Source organism: Helicoverpa armigera, chromosome 7 (assembly GCF_030705265.1).
Source record: "Helicoverpa armigera isolate CAAS_96S chromosome 7, ASM3070526v1, whole genome shotgun sequence".
Classification (NCBI taxonomy): Eukaryota; Metazoa; Arthropoda; class Insecta; order Lepidoptera; family Noctuidae; genus Helicoverpa; species Helicoverpa armigera.
The window spans coordinates 8,902,031-8,916,078 of NC_087126.1; the positions used below are offsets into that span (position 1 = coordinate 8,902,031).

General features: G+C 35.4%; 1 protein-coding gene across 1 annotated transcript in view; it reads left to right on the forward strand.

Moving 5' to 3' along the window:
* The first annotated feature begins 1,200 nt into the window (after window positions 1-1,200).
* LOC110372671 (Kv channel-interacting protein 4) overlaps window positions 1,201-14,048 on the forward strand; it is a 120,071-nt gene continuing 107,223 nt past the window's right edge. The window contains exons 1-3 of the mRNA XM_064035635.1: window positions 1,201-1,260; window positions 2,247-2,335; window positions 2,696-2,877. Of these exons, the coding sequence (XP_063891705.1) occupies window positions 1,201-1,260; window positions 2,247-2,335; window positions 2,696-2,877 (331 nt within the window). The remainder of the gene's footprint in view (window positions 1,261-2,246; window positions 2,336-2,695; window positions 2,878-14,048) is intronic.

The following is a 14,048-nucleotide window of genomic DNA, read 5'->3' on the forward strand; positions in this document are numbered from 1 at the left end:
ATATATAAGTTGTCTGTACCTACTTATTAGCAACATCTTCACCGTGTATTATATTCAACTGAAAAAACAAAAGATATCACAATTAGAAAGGAATGACATAAAGTGCATGCATACTTGCAATACACAAAACAAACATAATAAAATACACTAAACAAAGTAACAATATGCTCAAAATACAAGTAAATCTTAGTATCAATAAACTGAAGTAAATGTAAATTGCAATAACAAAAATAAATACACAGACATGCCATTCGTTGAGTAACGTTATACGAGAGCAAAACAATTGATCATCACGTATCGATAAGCTTCGATTTATTTGCACTCCCACAGGTTTCATAAAAATACATCCACTACTGAAACACTACAATATTTTTGTACTTGTATGACTGCCAGTTGGAACATCTACAGAACAATATCGAATGTGGATTTCAGTAATAATCCATAAACAAACGTGATAACATTCGTACTTCTTTATTTAAATTCAACAATACGTTATTTAAAAAAAAAACTTTATGTAACCCTGTCGTAGGTATATCCAAACTAATATTATAAATGCGAAAGTAACTCTGTCTGTCTGTCTGTCTGTCTGTCTGTCTTTTCTTCACGCCTAAACTACTGAACCGATTTGTGTGAAATTTGGTACAGACATAGTATGAAACTTGAGAAAGGACATTGGATAGTTTTTATTACAAAAAATAAAAATAAAAAATAAAATTTATTACGGACATATAGCGCCATCTATTGGTCAAATCAAAAATCTGCTGGTAGTCACTATTCCACGCGAACGAAGTTGCGGGCAAAAGCTAGTACTACATATATGCTTCATTTGCATTTTGTTTAATTTAGCCCTTATTTTTGTGGTCAAAAAACTAACTTAAGAGGCAATACTAACACAATCCTCTTGAGTCCAGTGTAAATAATGAGTAGGTTAAGAAGAATTAGTACACATAAAAATTTTACTTCCAGGACAAATTAGTATGACAATACAATTAAATTAAGTACTACTAGTTCTCAGTTTCAAATAACGTTTAACACACTATCAGCAAAACTAATACAAATACGATCTTCACTACCCCTAATGGGAATCCAAAACAAATAGCGCACGTATTCACAAATTGTGACTTTAGCTAAATTAAACTGCCTCAAGTTTACATCCAAGTTTCCACACCCTTTGTATAGGATTAAACCACGGAGCACAAAATGAATAGCGGAGGTGCCTTGATGGATAAACGCCTAAGAAAAGAGCGCACCAAAATGCGGGTGAGCGGGGTACGAGAAACGTTACTGTTTTCGCCCTTATACACCTTCTTTGGATCCCAATTTTCTTTTTTACAATACCAAAAATCGTTGACAGATCTCTCAAAAAACCCAAACGCTTCGTTAGTTCACTCGTAACTGATCGTTTTGGTCGAGCTCACCATACGAATTTGACCTAGAAGTAGACGCTTGACCTACCTGCATTATGGCATCTCCGCTTGTCTTTCCTTACGCAGATGGATTAAACCTTCGTAGTTTTGCTACCTCTAAAAAAGGGAGTATAGCATTGTTATAGATTAAATTTAGGTTATGTAGGGACATATATATCTAGATAGAGACAAAACAATCCCACGTTCCTAGATATTGTTTCGTCTAACATTAGTTTGTTCAAGAGAAATTGAGGGTACTTCTTATTTATCTTAATTTGGTCAATTAATGTGTATTAAAGGAATGAGTTACTATAGTAATAAATATTATTCGAGCGTTTATGTCTGAAAGTGTTTTCACATTTTCTTTCCAGAATACTTTACGGACCCAAACCGTAACCATAGTGCCAATAAAGTCAATCGCCACTAAAGGCAGCAGATAAAACTCCTTCGACATTGAAAAAACAATAAATGTGCTATCAACAGCAGTACCCTTGTCTTTATTGTGTTATAAACTGGTATCGCACAGACAATCAGCAAAAACCTGATCCCATTTAACTTTCTCCACGATGAGTGCTATAAAAGCCTTTCAAACGAAGAATGGATTACGAGGAACACAAAAAGATCCAAACAATCGATACATAAGCCTACAGTACAAAGAAACCGACGCGGTTAATGTAAATAGAAAGGTCGAGATTTGCGATGTTTCCTTCGATTTCCTTATTGGCGCCCAACACAGCTATAAATAATAAAACACTAATGGACGAGCTTCCCTAACAAGGACTAATTCAGCTCGTCAACGGCTACTAACAAGACTAACAATCGTCCTCTCTTTGTTCACAGATTCCCGGCTTCTTCTCTAACGCTTGCTTTATTGGAAAACTTAGCAAAAAGCAAACTGTGCCACTAATTACTTTTAATTCGTCTTCTCAGTGAGTTGTGTTTAACAGTCGATGAAATTCCAAACTCAATTCTCAAACTTGGAATATTGAGACAAGCGTTAATATTGAAGAGCAGTTTAGTACATTCCGAACATTCGACCGCTCGTTACGGATGCCCTTTGAATTTATTAAGGCAGGCTATATCTACTTCAAGACCTATCAAAGCTGTGGTTGGAAGATTAGTGCTTGTGATATCTGTTTTAATGGAATTTCATCGACACTAAAATACTAATAACAGTGTGATATACTAACGGAGTAGTGTACAGTGAAAAGTGAAATGCATGTGAGTGTTCGGATTGTGTGCGGTGCGGGTGCGGTTTGATTAGCGCAGCGACAGCGTTTTGAGTAAAGCTGGGTGTGGAACGCCACGGCGTCGTCGGTGGAGGGCCGCGGTGCGGGCGGGGCGGACGATCCCGCGCCCTCGCCCGCGCCCGACGCGGAGGCGCCCGTGCGCCGGCGCCGCCACCGCCCGCTCTATCGCCGCCTCTTCCACTATGTCCGCACCGCCTGGACTGGCGTCAAGTTTGCATTAGGTAATGTTCTCACTCTAACCCCTACTCACGTCAACTCATTACATTCCTCTGCCCTAACTTCTTAATTTAAGTTTCTTTGATATAAAGCCGGTACAAGCAAAATTGACTTTATAAGACAGGCTTTATATCAAAATCTAAAGTAACAAACTTCTCTATACAATTTAAGTGCCTCGTGGAATAGAGTGCAAACTCTGATACGATGCAATTTATGCATATTATAATACTTCATTGTTTAGTGTATAAAGTTTACCTCCTTTCTGTTAAAATTTGAGCTCCAACGAAGCATACTTGGGTTTCCTCGTAAGTAACTTCGCACGTAATTTTTGGAGTCTCTCTTCGTCGTCGATTTACAAAACTGCCTCCGAACAAAAGTGATTCGGCTCGTAATGTAGGGACAAAGCTAAGTATTTAGCCGAAATCCTGGAAATGAATTTTCAACTTCACACTTGGTTGAATATTGTTAAGGTCGTGGCGAACATTAACGTAAGAAACGTCGGCGTCTTTGATGTTGAGATCGCTTTACTTGCTTTTACTGTACGCTCGAGAATAAAGACGAATAAGTTTTCGAGAAGCTGAACTTGAACTGATCGTTTGACTGTATTTTATGTACGTTACTTGTTAATTTCTACAGAGGTTGGTGTATTGACACCAACCTCTGTAGAAATTGTAGAAAAATGGAAAGTGATCCCTTTTAGCTCTCCTGTTGGTATTTTCCTGAACGGGATCAATAGCAACCATTCGTATTTTCTACCCTGGATACTTATTTATAGTTTATTTATTTTCGATACAAAAATAAATTCTATTAGGTACCATTTTTCATGAAATGAAATGTTTTTCAAAACGCTATAATTATATTAAACTTGATAAAACCTGAATAAAGAGCCTCTTTTATCAATTCACATCATACTTAAATAGGTAATATATTACTCCACAAAATAGAACATAAAATACACACATAATTCTCTCTTCTAAGAAGCTTCCATTAGTTGAAATTTAAAAATTCCGTACTGAAAATTATGAGACAGTAAACCTGAAAATGATATTTATTATCAGGTGAGAGCCGAGAACAAAATTTATTATGCGTACATAATCCAACGTGTTAAATGTGCCGGCAAGGTGGATAGCACTCCTGAAAGACATAAACTAAACATGGAAATATTTAATGTTTGTGATAATGAAAAACAATAAAGAACGTTGAAAATGGTTTGGTATTTGGTTCATAAATAATAAAGCTCTAGTAGGGTCTTGCAAAATATTTTTAAATTATTAAAGAACAATTTATAAAGATGTAGGTAATTTGTTTCCTTAATAATACACAAAACCTTAAACGCCTTGTTTACATTTTAATGTAAATTATAACAACGGTATGTGGCACTTTTTTCTTTCGGCCCCAAAAACACAGTTAGCTAGTTGTATCTTCTTACTACTCATAATTACCTAAAATCATCAAAAAATAGCTACAGTCAAACACATACTATAACACAAAACTTTCTTAACAAAACACCAGCTTTTGTCCAATAAAAAATAGGGCCGTCGGACCTGTAACTTACGATTGGGTCTCTTGTTATCGGTGCCTTTATGCCAAACACAATAACAAAGCTACCTACATTTTAATAAGAAATAAACCAGCTAAAATATGTTCCTATAGAAAATTCCGAGGCAGCTACTAAGAAAATATTTTTCCTGGTAATGAAAAGTTTCTCACAGTGCTTTATTTTGTTCTTTACTCTGGAAATTTCTATTATAATTATTAGTAAGCACAGAAGTGTATTGAATATTTTCATGATAAAAGATTCTTGGAAAATGTAACTACTATAAAATTATTTTCACAAAAATAATATTTTTAATATACAAGTTAAATATAACCTCGTTCAATACTATTCCTTGACCTAATAATTGAAGTACAAAAACATCACATAAAGTAGAATAATAATATCCTTTACACACCATTTGATCACCCATTTCTTACGTGAAAATAACGGTAGCCCCACCTGTTACTTGAAGCATAAAGTAATGGTATAACGCACACATATGCAGTGACCAAACGGTTATAGCTAAAATGGTTAGTGGTCTTAGAATAACCTATAACATTTTACTACAAATATTACTTAGCCCAAAATATACAGTAGTATTCTTGATTAACTCTATTAAACCTACATTTTTTGTTAAATACATATCTAAACATTAAATAACCTTTAATATTTCATAAAAATAAGCAGTATCTTTTAACTATTTTATGTTACTTCTTCTTCTGTCATGTGTTTACTATGTAGGTACATAAATGGTTAAATAAGTAAAATATTTATTCATTGTTAAAAATCTAGTAATAAACTCACTCCAAAATAAAAAAATAATGCGCCATTATATTAATTTTATAGTCCTATATGTCCCTATACCCTTGTATATTCTCTCATTGTCACGTAAATCAAACAAATCCAAACATCACAACAAAGAACGATAAAACACAGAACAAAAACGATTAAATTTATGCGTATACACTGCCTTCCCCATAAAACGGGCCTCACCAAACATCGACATAGAATGAAGTATTAAAATATCTCAATATTCGGCAAACGTAGGCGCTTTCATCACCGGTACATTATGCTCCCATAACCGTAAAAACTGAGGTGTAATAGTAAACCGGGTAGGCCTTACTAGCTCGTAATTTTCAATGATATTGCCTATTATATAATAATAATATACTGCGTTGCGTTGGGGGTTAATCAAGGGATTTGGGGTGTAACAAGAATTACGGGGTTATTATGGGAAATGTGCTCAGGAGGTTATATGGAACCCCTCGAGCAATAAGGAAGGTAGGAATCACAAAAGGTTTTTTTATGATGGGTCTTGCAGACTCCTGTTGCTTTTTTCCGTGATTTTATCACGTTCTAAAGTCTTTTATGGAAAATATCACTGATGAGGCCAGTTTTTATTTTGGTTTTCGTATGTTAAAAATAGAGGAAATTGAACATTTTTTTGCTTCCTTTAATATGTTTTGTAATATTATTTGAGAATCATTCAAAAATTAAAATATAAATATTTGTAAGACCTATAAATTCTGTTACATTTTAAATTTTTAATCTAGACCTTTGCCAAAAATTTTCGCACAAATAAAAATCCAACTTACATTTTTAGGCCACCATTTTACGTGTATTCCTGTCAATACTTATTGGGGAAACTCCAAAATATATTGAAAAGCGTGCTACATAGCTACATAGTAACAAAATATCTAGGTTGCCTCCAAGGCATCTAAGTGATTACTGCGAGTAGCTTTCACTCAGCAAACTTTGAATCCTAGAATATTGAGTTTCACCTTAATAGCTCGAGTCTGATAGAACCATTTTCACGGATAAAATTTATGTTATTTCAAAATCTCCCATTACACTACTTCTATTTAGCTGTTATTTTAAACAATATTTTGGGACTGTTTAAATATAAAGCCTATTGTGTTAACTTTAGTCTCAATTGGCTCAACAATTGGGCAATATATAATAGCTATAATCAGCTAATCTTTTAGCAATGGCAAAAAATGCAATGAGGAGTTTTTTGATGCCATTTTATAATAGGCTAGTTTCCTAAAAAATAATAATTAGTCCGTCTTGTAGATTGTCCAAAATTAAGCGATACGTATTTTTTCTTTTTTAAATTGGATCAGAACTTGTTAAGATATAGCGTGTTAAAGTTGAGTGTGACGTCACAAATTGCTACAATGTTCAGGACACTGTGACGTAAAAGGCCCCACTCCTAATTTTTGAAGCGTATTATCTTTGTCATTTTATGTTTAATTAAAAAGAAAAATACGTTTATTATTAAAAAGCGGACTAAATATTATTTCATTATTTCGACCCTGGACACTACCCTATTGTTTTTAGTTGTATATGTTATGGACCATGTGATTAATTCGGGCATTATTTATAATGCCCGAGCATTATGAATAATGTCTAGCTTTATCGGGCCAAGTGATTAATAGCTATCTTAACTTCATTATTTATCACATTGCACGGGCATTATTATATTGCTACATGATAGTTGGGCAATTTGATAATAAAGCTATATTTTATGTGGTGCGAGGGTGGCAGTTGTTCTAATAAATAAATCCTGTTACTTGCTACATATTTTATGATTATTGTTTTAAATTATATGTTCTATTTTAATGGGAAATTATAAGTCTAGCCACAAAATTATTAATTGGACAATTGTCATCTAATTTACTAACTCGGCCTCGTTTTTCTTGATCTCATTTTTCTTGGCTCGTTTTTTTTATGGTTGAATTTAATTTGGATTCAAAACATTGTATTAAAAACTGAACTTAGTGACGAAAGCGAATCGCTGCAAAACCGACTCCACGTAGTCTTGTCTGCCCTACCCCTAGAGTGCAATTCAAAACCGCGTAGGCGCGGAGGGGCGAGGCGGCCTGCGAGCTGAGGCGCAGGTAGTTTTAACGCTCGCCGACGCGGCTGAGGCTGGCCGGCTCGGGCCGGCCAGCAAGCCGAAGCTGCGGTAGTGAGCGTGAAAACCATCTGCGACGATAAGCTCGCATGGGACCGCCGGAGCCCCGCAGCGCCGGAGCCGTGACAGAAGCCATGCTTGCTGCATGTTGCATGCTTACTTCTATGCTCTGTCAATTGATATGGGATGTGTTATATTTGGTTTATTTTAAGTTAAATGTCAATAACAATAAAAAAAAATGAAATTAAAGATGTTTGTATTACTTTGCCCAAAACGTCACGGGCAATATGTATAGTGCCCGGTCAATTTGATTGTTTGAATAATTATTATCAAATTGCACTCTCATATTGGGCATTATTCATAATGACCGGGCATTATGTATACTGCCCAATTTATCACTTGGTCCATAACATATATAATATGTATAAATAAGTTTATTTTTACGTCATGTAAATATGTACATATAATTCTTAACAAATGTAAATACTATGTAAATATTAACAATTAATATTGATATAGCCTTATTTTGGTTGCTTTTTTACATTTATTGTTTTCTTTATTTCACTCATGATCCTACATGGCAAAAAATATAACATTACTAAAAACATAGTGCCAACAATAAATTCCATTCGTAACATTATAATTACCAATTAATTCAGCCTAATATTATTTAACATTCAATTTCTACGAATACAAAATTAAATTATTAAAATGTATAATTAAAATTAAAATACCATGCTACAACAGTTGAGGGTCATACATACTTTGTCGGCTTTTCGATGACAAATATTTGTGACGCAATTAGTTTACCGACTGCAACATATGCAATATTTTAAACCTTGTTTTATATTTTTGCGGTAGACCAAATAATAACGCAAATAATAATAATTTAATTCCGCTATAAACTATCAAAATATGGAAAGCAAACATTAAAAGCGGTAGCTCCCACAGCATACTCAAAGCATTGAGTGATTAAATGAGTAATAAATTAAAGAAAGTATTAAAAGTCAATTCGGTATATCAGGTAGACACAGGCCCGCCGTAAGCGGGCGTGCAGCGCGTGCACCGCACGCGGGCGGCACGTCCTAGGGGGCGGCAAATCGAGCGACCTATCACGTAATACCCTAGAAGCCTAATCTACGCCTGCGAGACGTACACGCATTCGAATATCGTTTGTTTTTTTCTAACGGTTGAAGCTAGCGCGTGGTGCTCTTCTGTTATCTTCGTGGCCGACGGGAGCTAGAGGATGGTGCCCCTATCGTTGAGGTAAGTCCCGCCATTTATGATTTATCGAAGTGTTGCACGCCTGCGAGACGTATATTTAGGCTTTGTGTAACTTTTAACTGAGATTGAGTGATTTTACTATTGCTTGTTTTTCGTATATTTTATATCTTTTTTCGGCGTTGTTTCAGGTATAAATATGTCACGGTCTAATGTATTAGACGAAGACGATATTTTTGCAATTTTGAACGAGGAAGACAATCCTTTTCAGGAAGATTCAGATTCCGAAGTTGAGGATAACCAGATTATCGACAACGTTCAAAGCGAGGACGAAAATAATGAAGTATCTGAGTACGTTTCGTTTTTACAAGAATCTGGAGCCTCTGAAGAAACCGACCCTACCCTTGATGCGGAAGCTGGTCCATCATCTGGCGCAGACCGTGTTCTACCACCTACCAACTCGAAGCGGATTTATCGTGTTCGTAATCGTACTCAGAATGGTCATATTTGGTCAACTGTTAAAGCTCAAATCTGATTAGTTGTAATGTTTGCTCTAAGAATAGGTATTAGCGTAAAAAAAATATTTGGTATTCAAAAAAATATATATTTTTTAGCTGATTTTGAAGAAGTTAATTTTTTTTGTTCCAATTTATGCATATTGTTTTTTTGTTGTAATAAATAACTGTAATTATAGTTATAATTAATAACAGTGTTGTTTTATTTTTAGTTTATATTCCAAATTAAAATTTCTGCTCAATAATAAAAATAATAATTAAATAATTTACCTAAAATCAGGGCTTTTATATGTGTACGCCTCTGAGACGTATGTTAAGGCTTTGTGTACGTTCGAAATAGATTAGGCTTCTAGGGTTAAAAAAATACAATATCTTTTTACCAATTATTTGATTTCAATATTTCCGAACACAGCAATAGCGCTAAGAATATTACTTATTTAATGTTACTAATACTAATATTACTTGCCGGTTTCAGTTACATCTGTTAATCATTTTCAAAATTAAAAATTATTAAAAACGATTTAAGATCAACCATTAGCGTCGTGTGGGGAGAGAGAGCAGTGGAGGCAAATGCCCTGGGCGGCACTATTTAGGGGGCGGCAAAATTAAACCATAATTACGTAATAAAAATATTTTTACTAAAAATAGATGAGCAATAAAATTTCAGAAAAAGCCGCCCTCGCTTTGGTCGTCCTCTATCAATTTTGACGGGTTCATCCTTTGCATCCCCAAACAAATTCGCGCTCGCTGCGCTCGCGCCTCCATATCAGATATCGCAATCAGTAGCGGTTTAAGGGTAGGGCGCGGTTGGGCAACGGCCCAGGGCGCCGGATAATAGTGCCGCCCAACCAATCCTTGATCAGAAAGTTACTCCTGTTTTTGTTTTAAATTTCATCAAAGATTGCAACTTACAAGAACTGTATCCAAATGAATCGATAGCATCAGGGCCATCTTAACCTATGGTGCAGCGTGTGCGAATAACCCGGGCGCCGCGATTCCTCAGGGGCGCCGAAGCGAATTTGTGTTTAATTCCGCGTTAAATTTGGGAAATTCTCGAAGAAACACTACTTTTATGTCCCAAAACTCAAAATCTTTCGCGCTCGCTGCGCTCGCGGTTTCCTTACTCTGCGCTTCAGTTTTTTATCACATATAGCTACTTTTAATGTCCCAATACTCAAAAAAATTCGCGCTCCCTTCGCTCGCGGATTCTTCACTTCACAGTCGCTTTTTATTATATGTTTAGGACTTTTAGTGATCCAAAACTCAAAAATTTTCGGGCTTGCTTCACTTTAGTTGATTTTATATTTTTATTTTTCAAGAATTTTCTAGTCTACCCTAGCAAAAAGGGAGCGTCGTTTTTAAGTTCTTTTATTAATAAGAAAGTAACTTCTAGTTTCTATATGAACTTTCTTATTTACGGTACTACTTTAAGTCCCAAAATTTTAATACATAGGCGCCGACGTTTCGGCAAAATTTTAAGTAATTTTTGTTTTGAGTTCTAAAATATAACAAAAAAATTCGCGCTCGCTTCGCTCGCGCAATCGGTAACTACATGCGTCTCTGTTTTTCGTATGGGTTTGAATTGCAGTCGGAGGGCGCCGTAGAAATCTCGCCCAGGGCGCTGGTAGAGTTAAAACCGGGACTTTATGTACATTTGCACTTCGTTTCTGTGCGTATCTTACTTTTTGACTTTGCTTTGTTAATTTACAGTGGTTTTTATTTGTTTTGAGTCCTTAGACTAATAAAAATTCACGCTCCCTTCGCTCGCGCTTCCTTACATATGAAATATGTCTCATGCGTTGACTTTTTCAACGCATAAACTCTCCAAAAACCATTAATAACATATTTTACTGAATCCGGTCCGGACCCTCTGGACTCCCCCCCCCCTTATATATTTTTTGACAAAACCCAGTATAATATGTAGTCGTAGGGCGGCATAATCGGTTTTGCACGCGGGCGAACAAACAGCTAGCGGCGGGCCTGGGTAGACAGACCTGATATGGGTACCTAATTGACTTTTAATTTAATGTCACAGACTTATGATTTTATCAGTAGTTCCAGGATGATTAAATCAATCGTGGAATTACCCAGGTTTGGTAACGAAGGCACATTATTAAACTTAATATTCAACTGTGTTATGTACTCTATAGCTTTCATAAATTAGGTAGATAGCTTAATACCGTCCACAATGGCCTTGCAAGCAGATACTTAATTTCCCAACTTTATTATACTTAGTTGGCGTATTTAAGAAGTTCGCCCAAGTTTCGGTCAGTGATAAATTGCTTTCATACGACGGCAATGTTGCCATTGTCGGGAAATTTACATCGCAAGTCTTCACATGGTACGAACTTAAGAAATTTGTAAACGTCATCCTGTTCTTTTTAGAATGATCCTTGTACAAAAATTGGTCCATGGAGGATCTGGATCTCTTTTATAGTTATCGGCACGAATCTTGAGCCTTAACCTTCATTTCCGCAGAAGTGATTTATTAGCAAAGAACCAATCCCGAGTGAGCGCCTCACTTCATACCACAAAAGGGACCCAATAAATTACTTCTGCACAGGTGAAGGTCAGCGGTCAAGATTCGTGCCGATGATTATACCGACGAGAACATTTCTTTTTAAAAACAAAAGTTAGCAGATATTTTGAAATTTCTTAACTTTTAATCATTTAAGTAACAACTACGTAGTAGTAGATACAATACAATGCAATGAAAACAACAACTATTTAAAACTGTTAATGAAACTTTCATTAGATCGGGCAGAAACCGAAAAACCCTTTAGTTTCAAATCAGTTTGGTTGAAACATTGCAACATCTAGATGTAGTTTACTCGATATTAAGTATATAGATAAATAGATAGAAGATATTATGTTTCGATAGCAAGGGTTTGTTTCAGTTAATCCAAGAAGCATGCTCACTGCACATAAATACATAAATATTAACATCTGTCAATTTACTAAGCAATCTTTGTTTTCATATTAACGCCCACATTTTTATGCTTTCTACCGTAAATTAAATAAAATAAACTTGTTCCGAATATGTTTATGTTATTGATGCAAAAAAGAAGAAAATAAACGCAGTGCAAGTTTCTTACGCTTGTTTATTTACACAGAAACTATGAAGCTAACAGATAGCCACACGATTTCAGGAAAATAGATATTGCTTCCAATAAAGAAAATACTGGCATCCGTTCGTTTATATAACACTTGTATTAAAAAACAATAAATTGTTAAAAATGTATCGTTTACGAGTTATTCGCGTCAATGAAGATGTATTTCTTTTTTGTTTTATAAAATAAACTTCCTGACTTAAATATACCGCACACAGCAAACTAAACAATCAATAGACAATTGATCCGATAGTTGGCATAACATATATTTTTTTTAATAATCTTGATTTCCTGAGCCTGAGCCTAAGCTTTAGTTGTAAAGTGCGTACAACCTTTCATCTTCATACTGATTTATAAGCGATCGTGTTTCAGGAGCACCTCTAGTTCAAACAAACAAAATAGGTCGAACAAAACGTTGCAATGAATGAACTTCACAAAATATACTAACCGCTATAATAATATTATTCAAGTGATCATTTAAACCGACTTTCAAACAGAATCAACGGCGTGTGAGCATTAATGGATGTCAGTTTCACAACTCGCGCGAATAGATAAGCTTTACCTACCGCAGCGAACTACAATTTACATTGTTCTACATTCAAAACTAACCGCCACTTCCAAAGTCAAGTTTCTGTTCCCAAATCTGTCGTTCACTTTTGTTTTATAACTCGTCCTTCATTCAATGTACCGAAAGATAACATTTGTCCACCTCTCAAAGCACTATCTTGAAATGAGACTACTTCTAGCAATCATTTTAAAATAATGGTTGGAAATGGTTCGAACATTTCGCCTGAAGGCTGGTTCGTCTGAGGATCCTCGGCTCGTTAAGAATCAGTTAATTTTCACGAAGAAAGCTCTCTAAAGTATTCGCCGGTGGGTACGCAAATTGTTCATTTACGAATTCCTTGTCGTTCCCTTTCAATTGGCAGACGATTTCGATGAAAAAAGTGCCTTTATCGCAACCGTCGAATCTTCAGAGAAATGAAAGTTATTAACGCTGGTAATTTTTTTTCATCAATTCTGTCAATTTATCGAAATTCCCTTTCAAAGCTCTCGTGTTTAATTGAATTTTTATCGCGTAAATTGATTAGTGAGTTTCATTCGTTTTTTATTACTCAGCAAACGAATATCCGATACGCTTTAATGTACTGGAAAGCAATCAAAATTGTGTATAATGCAAATCGTTAGCAAACATGACGTACCCCTTTGAGTTCATAACAAACCATATAGCCTATTGTGTTTGTGTATTTGCCAAATGTTTGGCGAATATTGTATTGCATGTTCCCTGAATGTCGGATGCGCCCTAATTACGCAAACTATGCAGACGTCGGAGACGATGTACATATACATACATAAAGTATACACATATAGGTATGCACCTTCCACGTCACCAATAGCTTCCACAAACATTGGCCAATACGTTAACAGATCAATTACCTCGACGTCGAACTGTTTCAATATTCAAATTCATTTGGATTCGTCTAGACAGATGTAGGTACACATAAACAGCATTACTGAACATTATTGGAAGCCTCGTGTTCAGCGCTCGTGACAGACGCCGTGTGTAAACTTGATAATGCACAGCTATTTTTGTTCACACATAATTAAATATGTTGCACGACAATCTGACTGAATTATAATTGGAACGCATCGGAATTGTCTCTTAATACAAGCTGGCAGTTCACCAAACTAGCACCCGTTTCTCTTCACACTTCATCTCTTCACAAACAAATCTTTCAAATTAGCAACTGATGTAAGTTTTAACCATAAAATGTACTGAATGAGCCCTCCAAACAATCAATTCTCTGTAAACTTATATCCCATATCACTGTCCAGGGAATATGTTTCGTGTTAGTCAATATTCCAACAGTTTCAA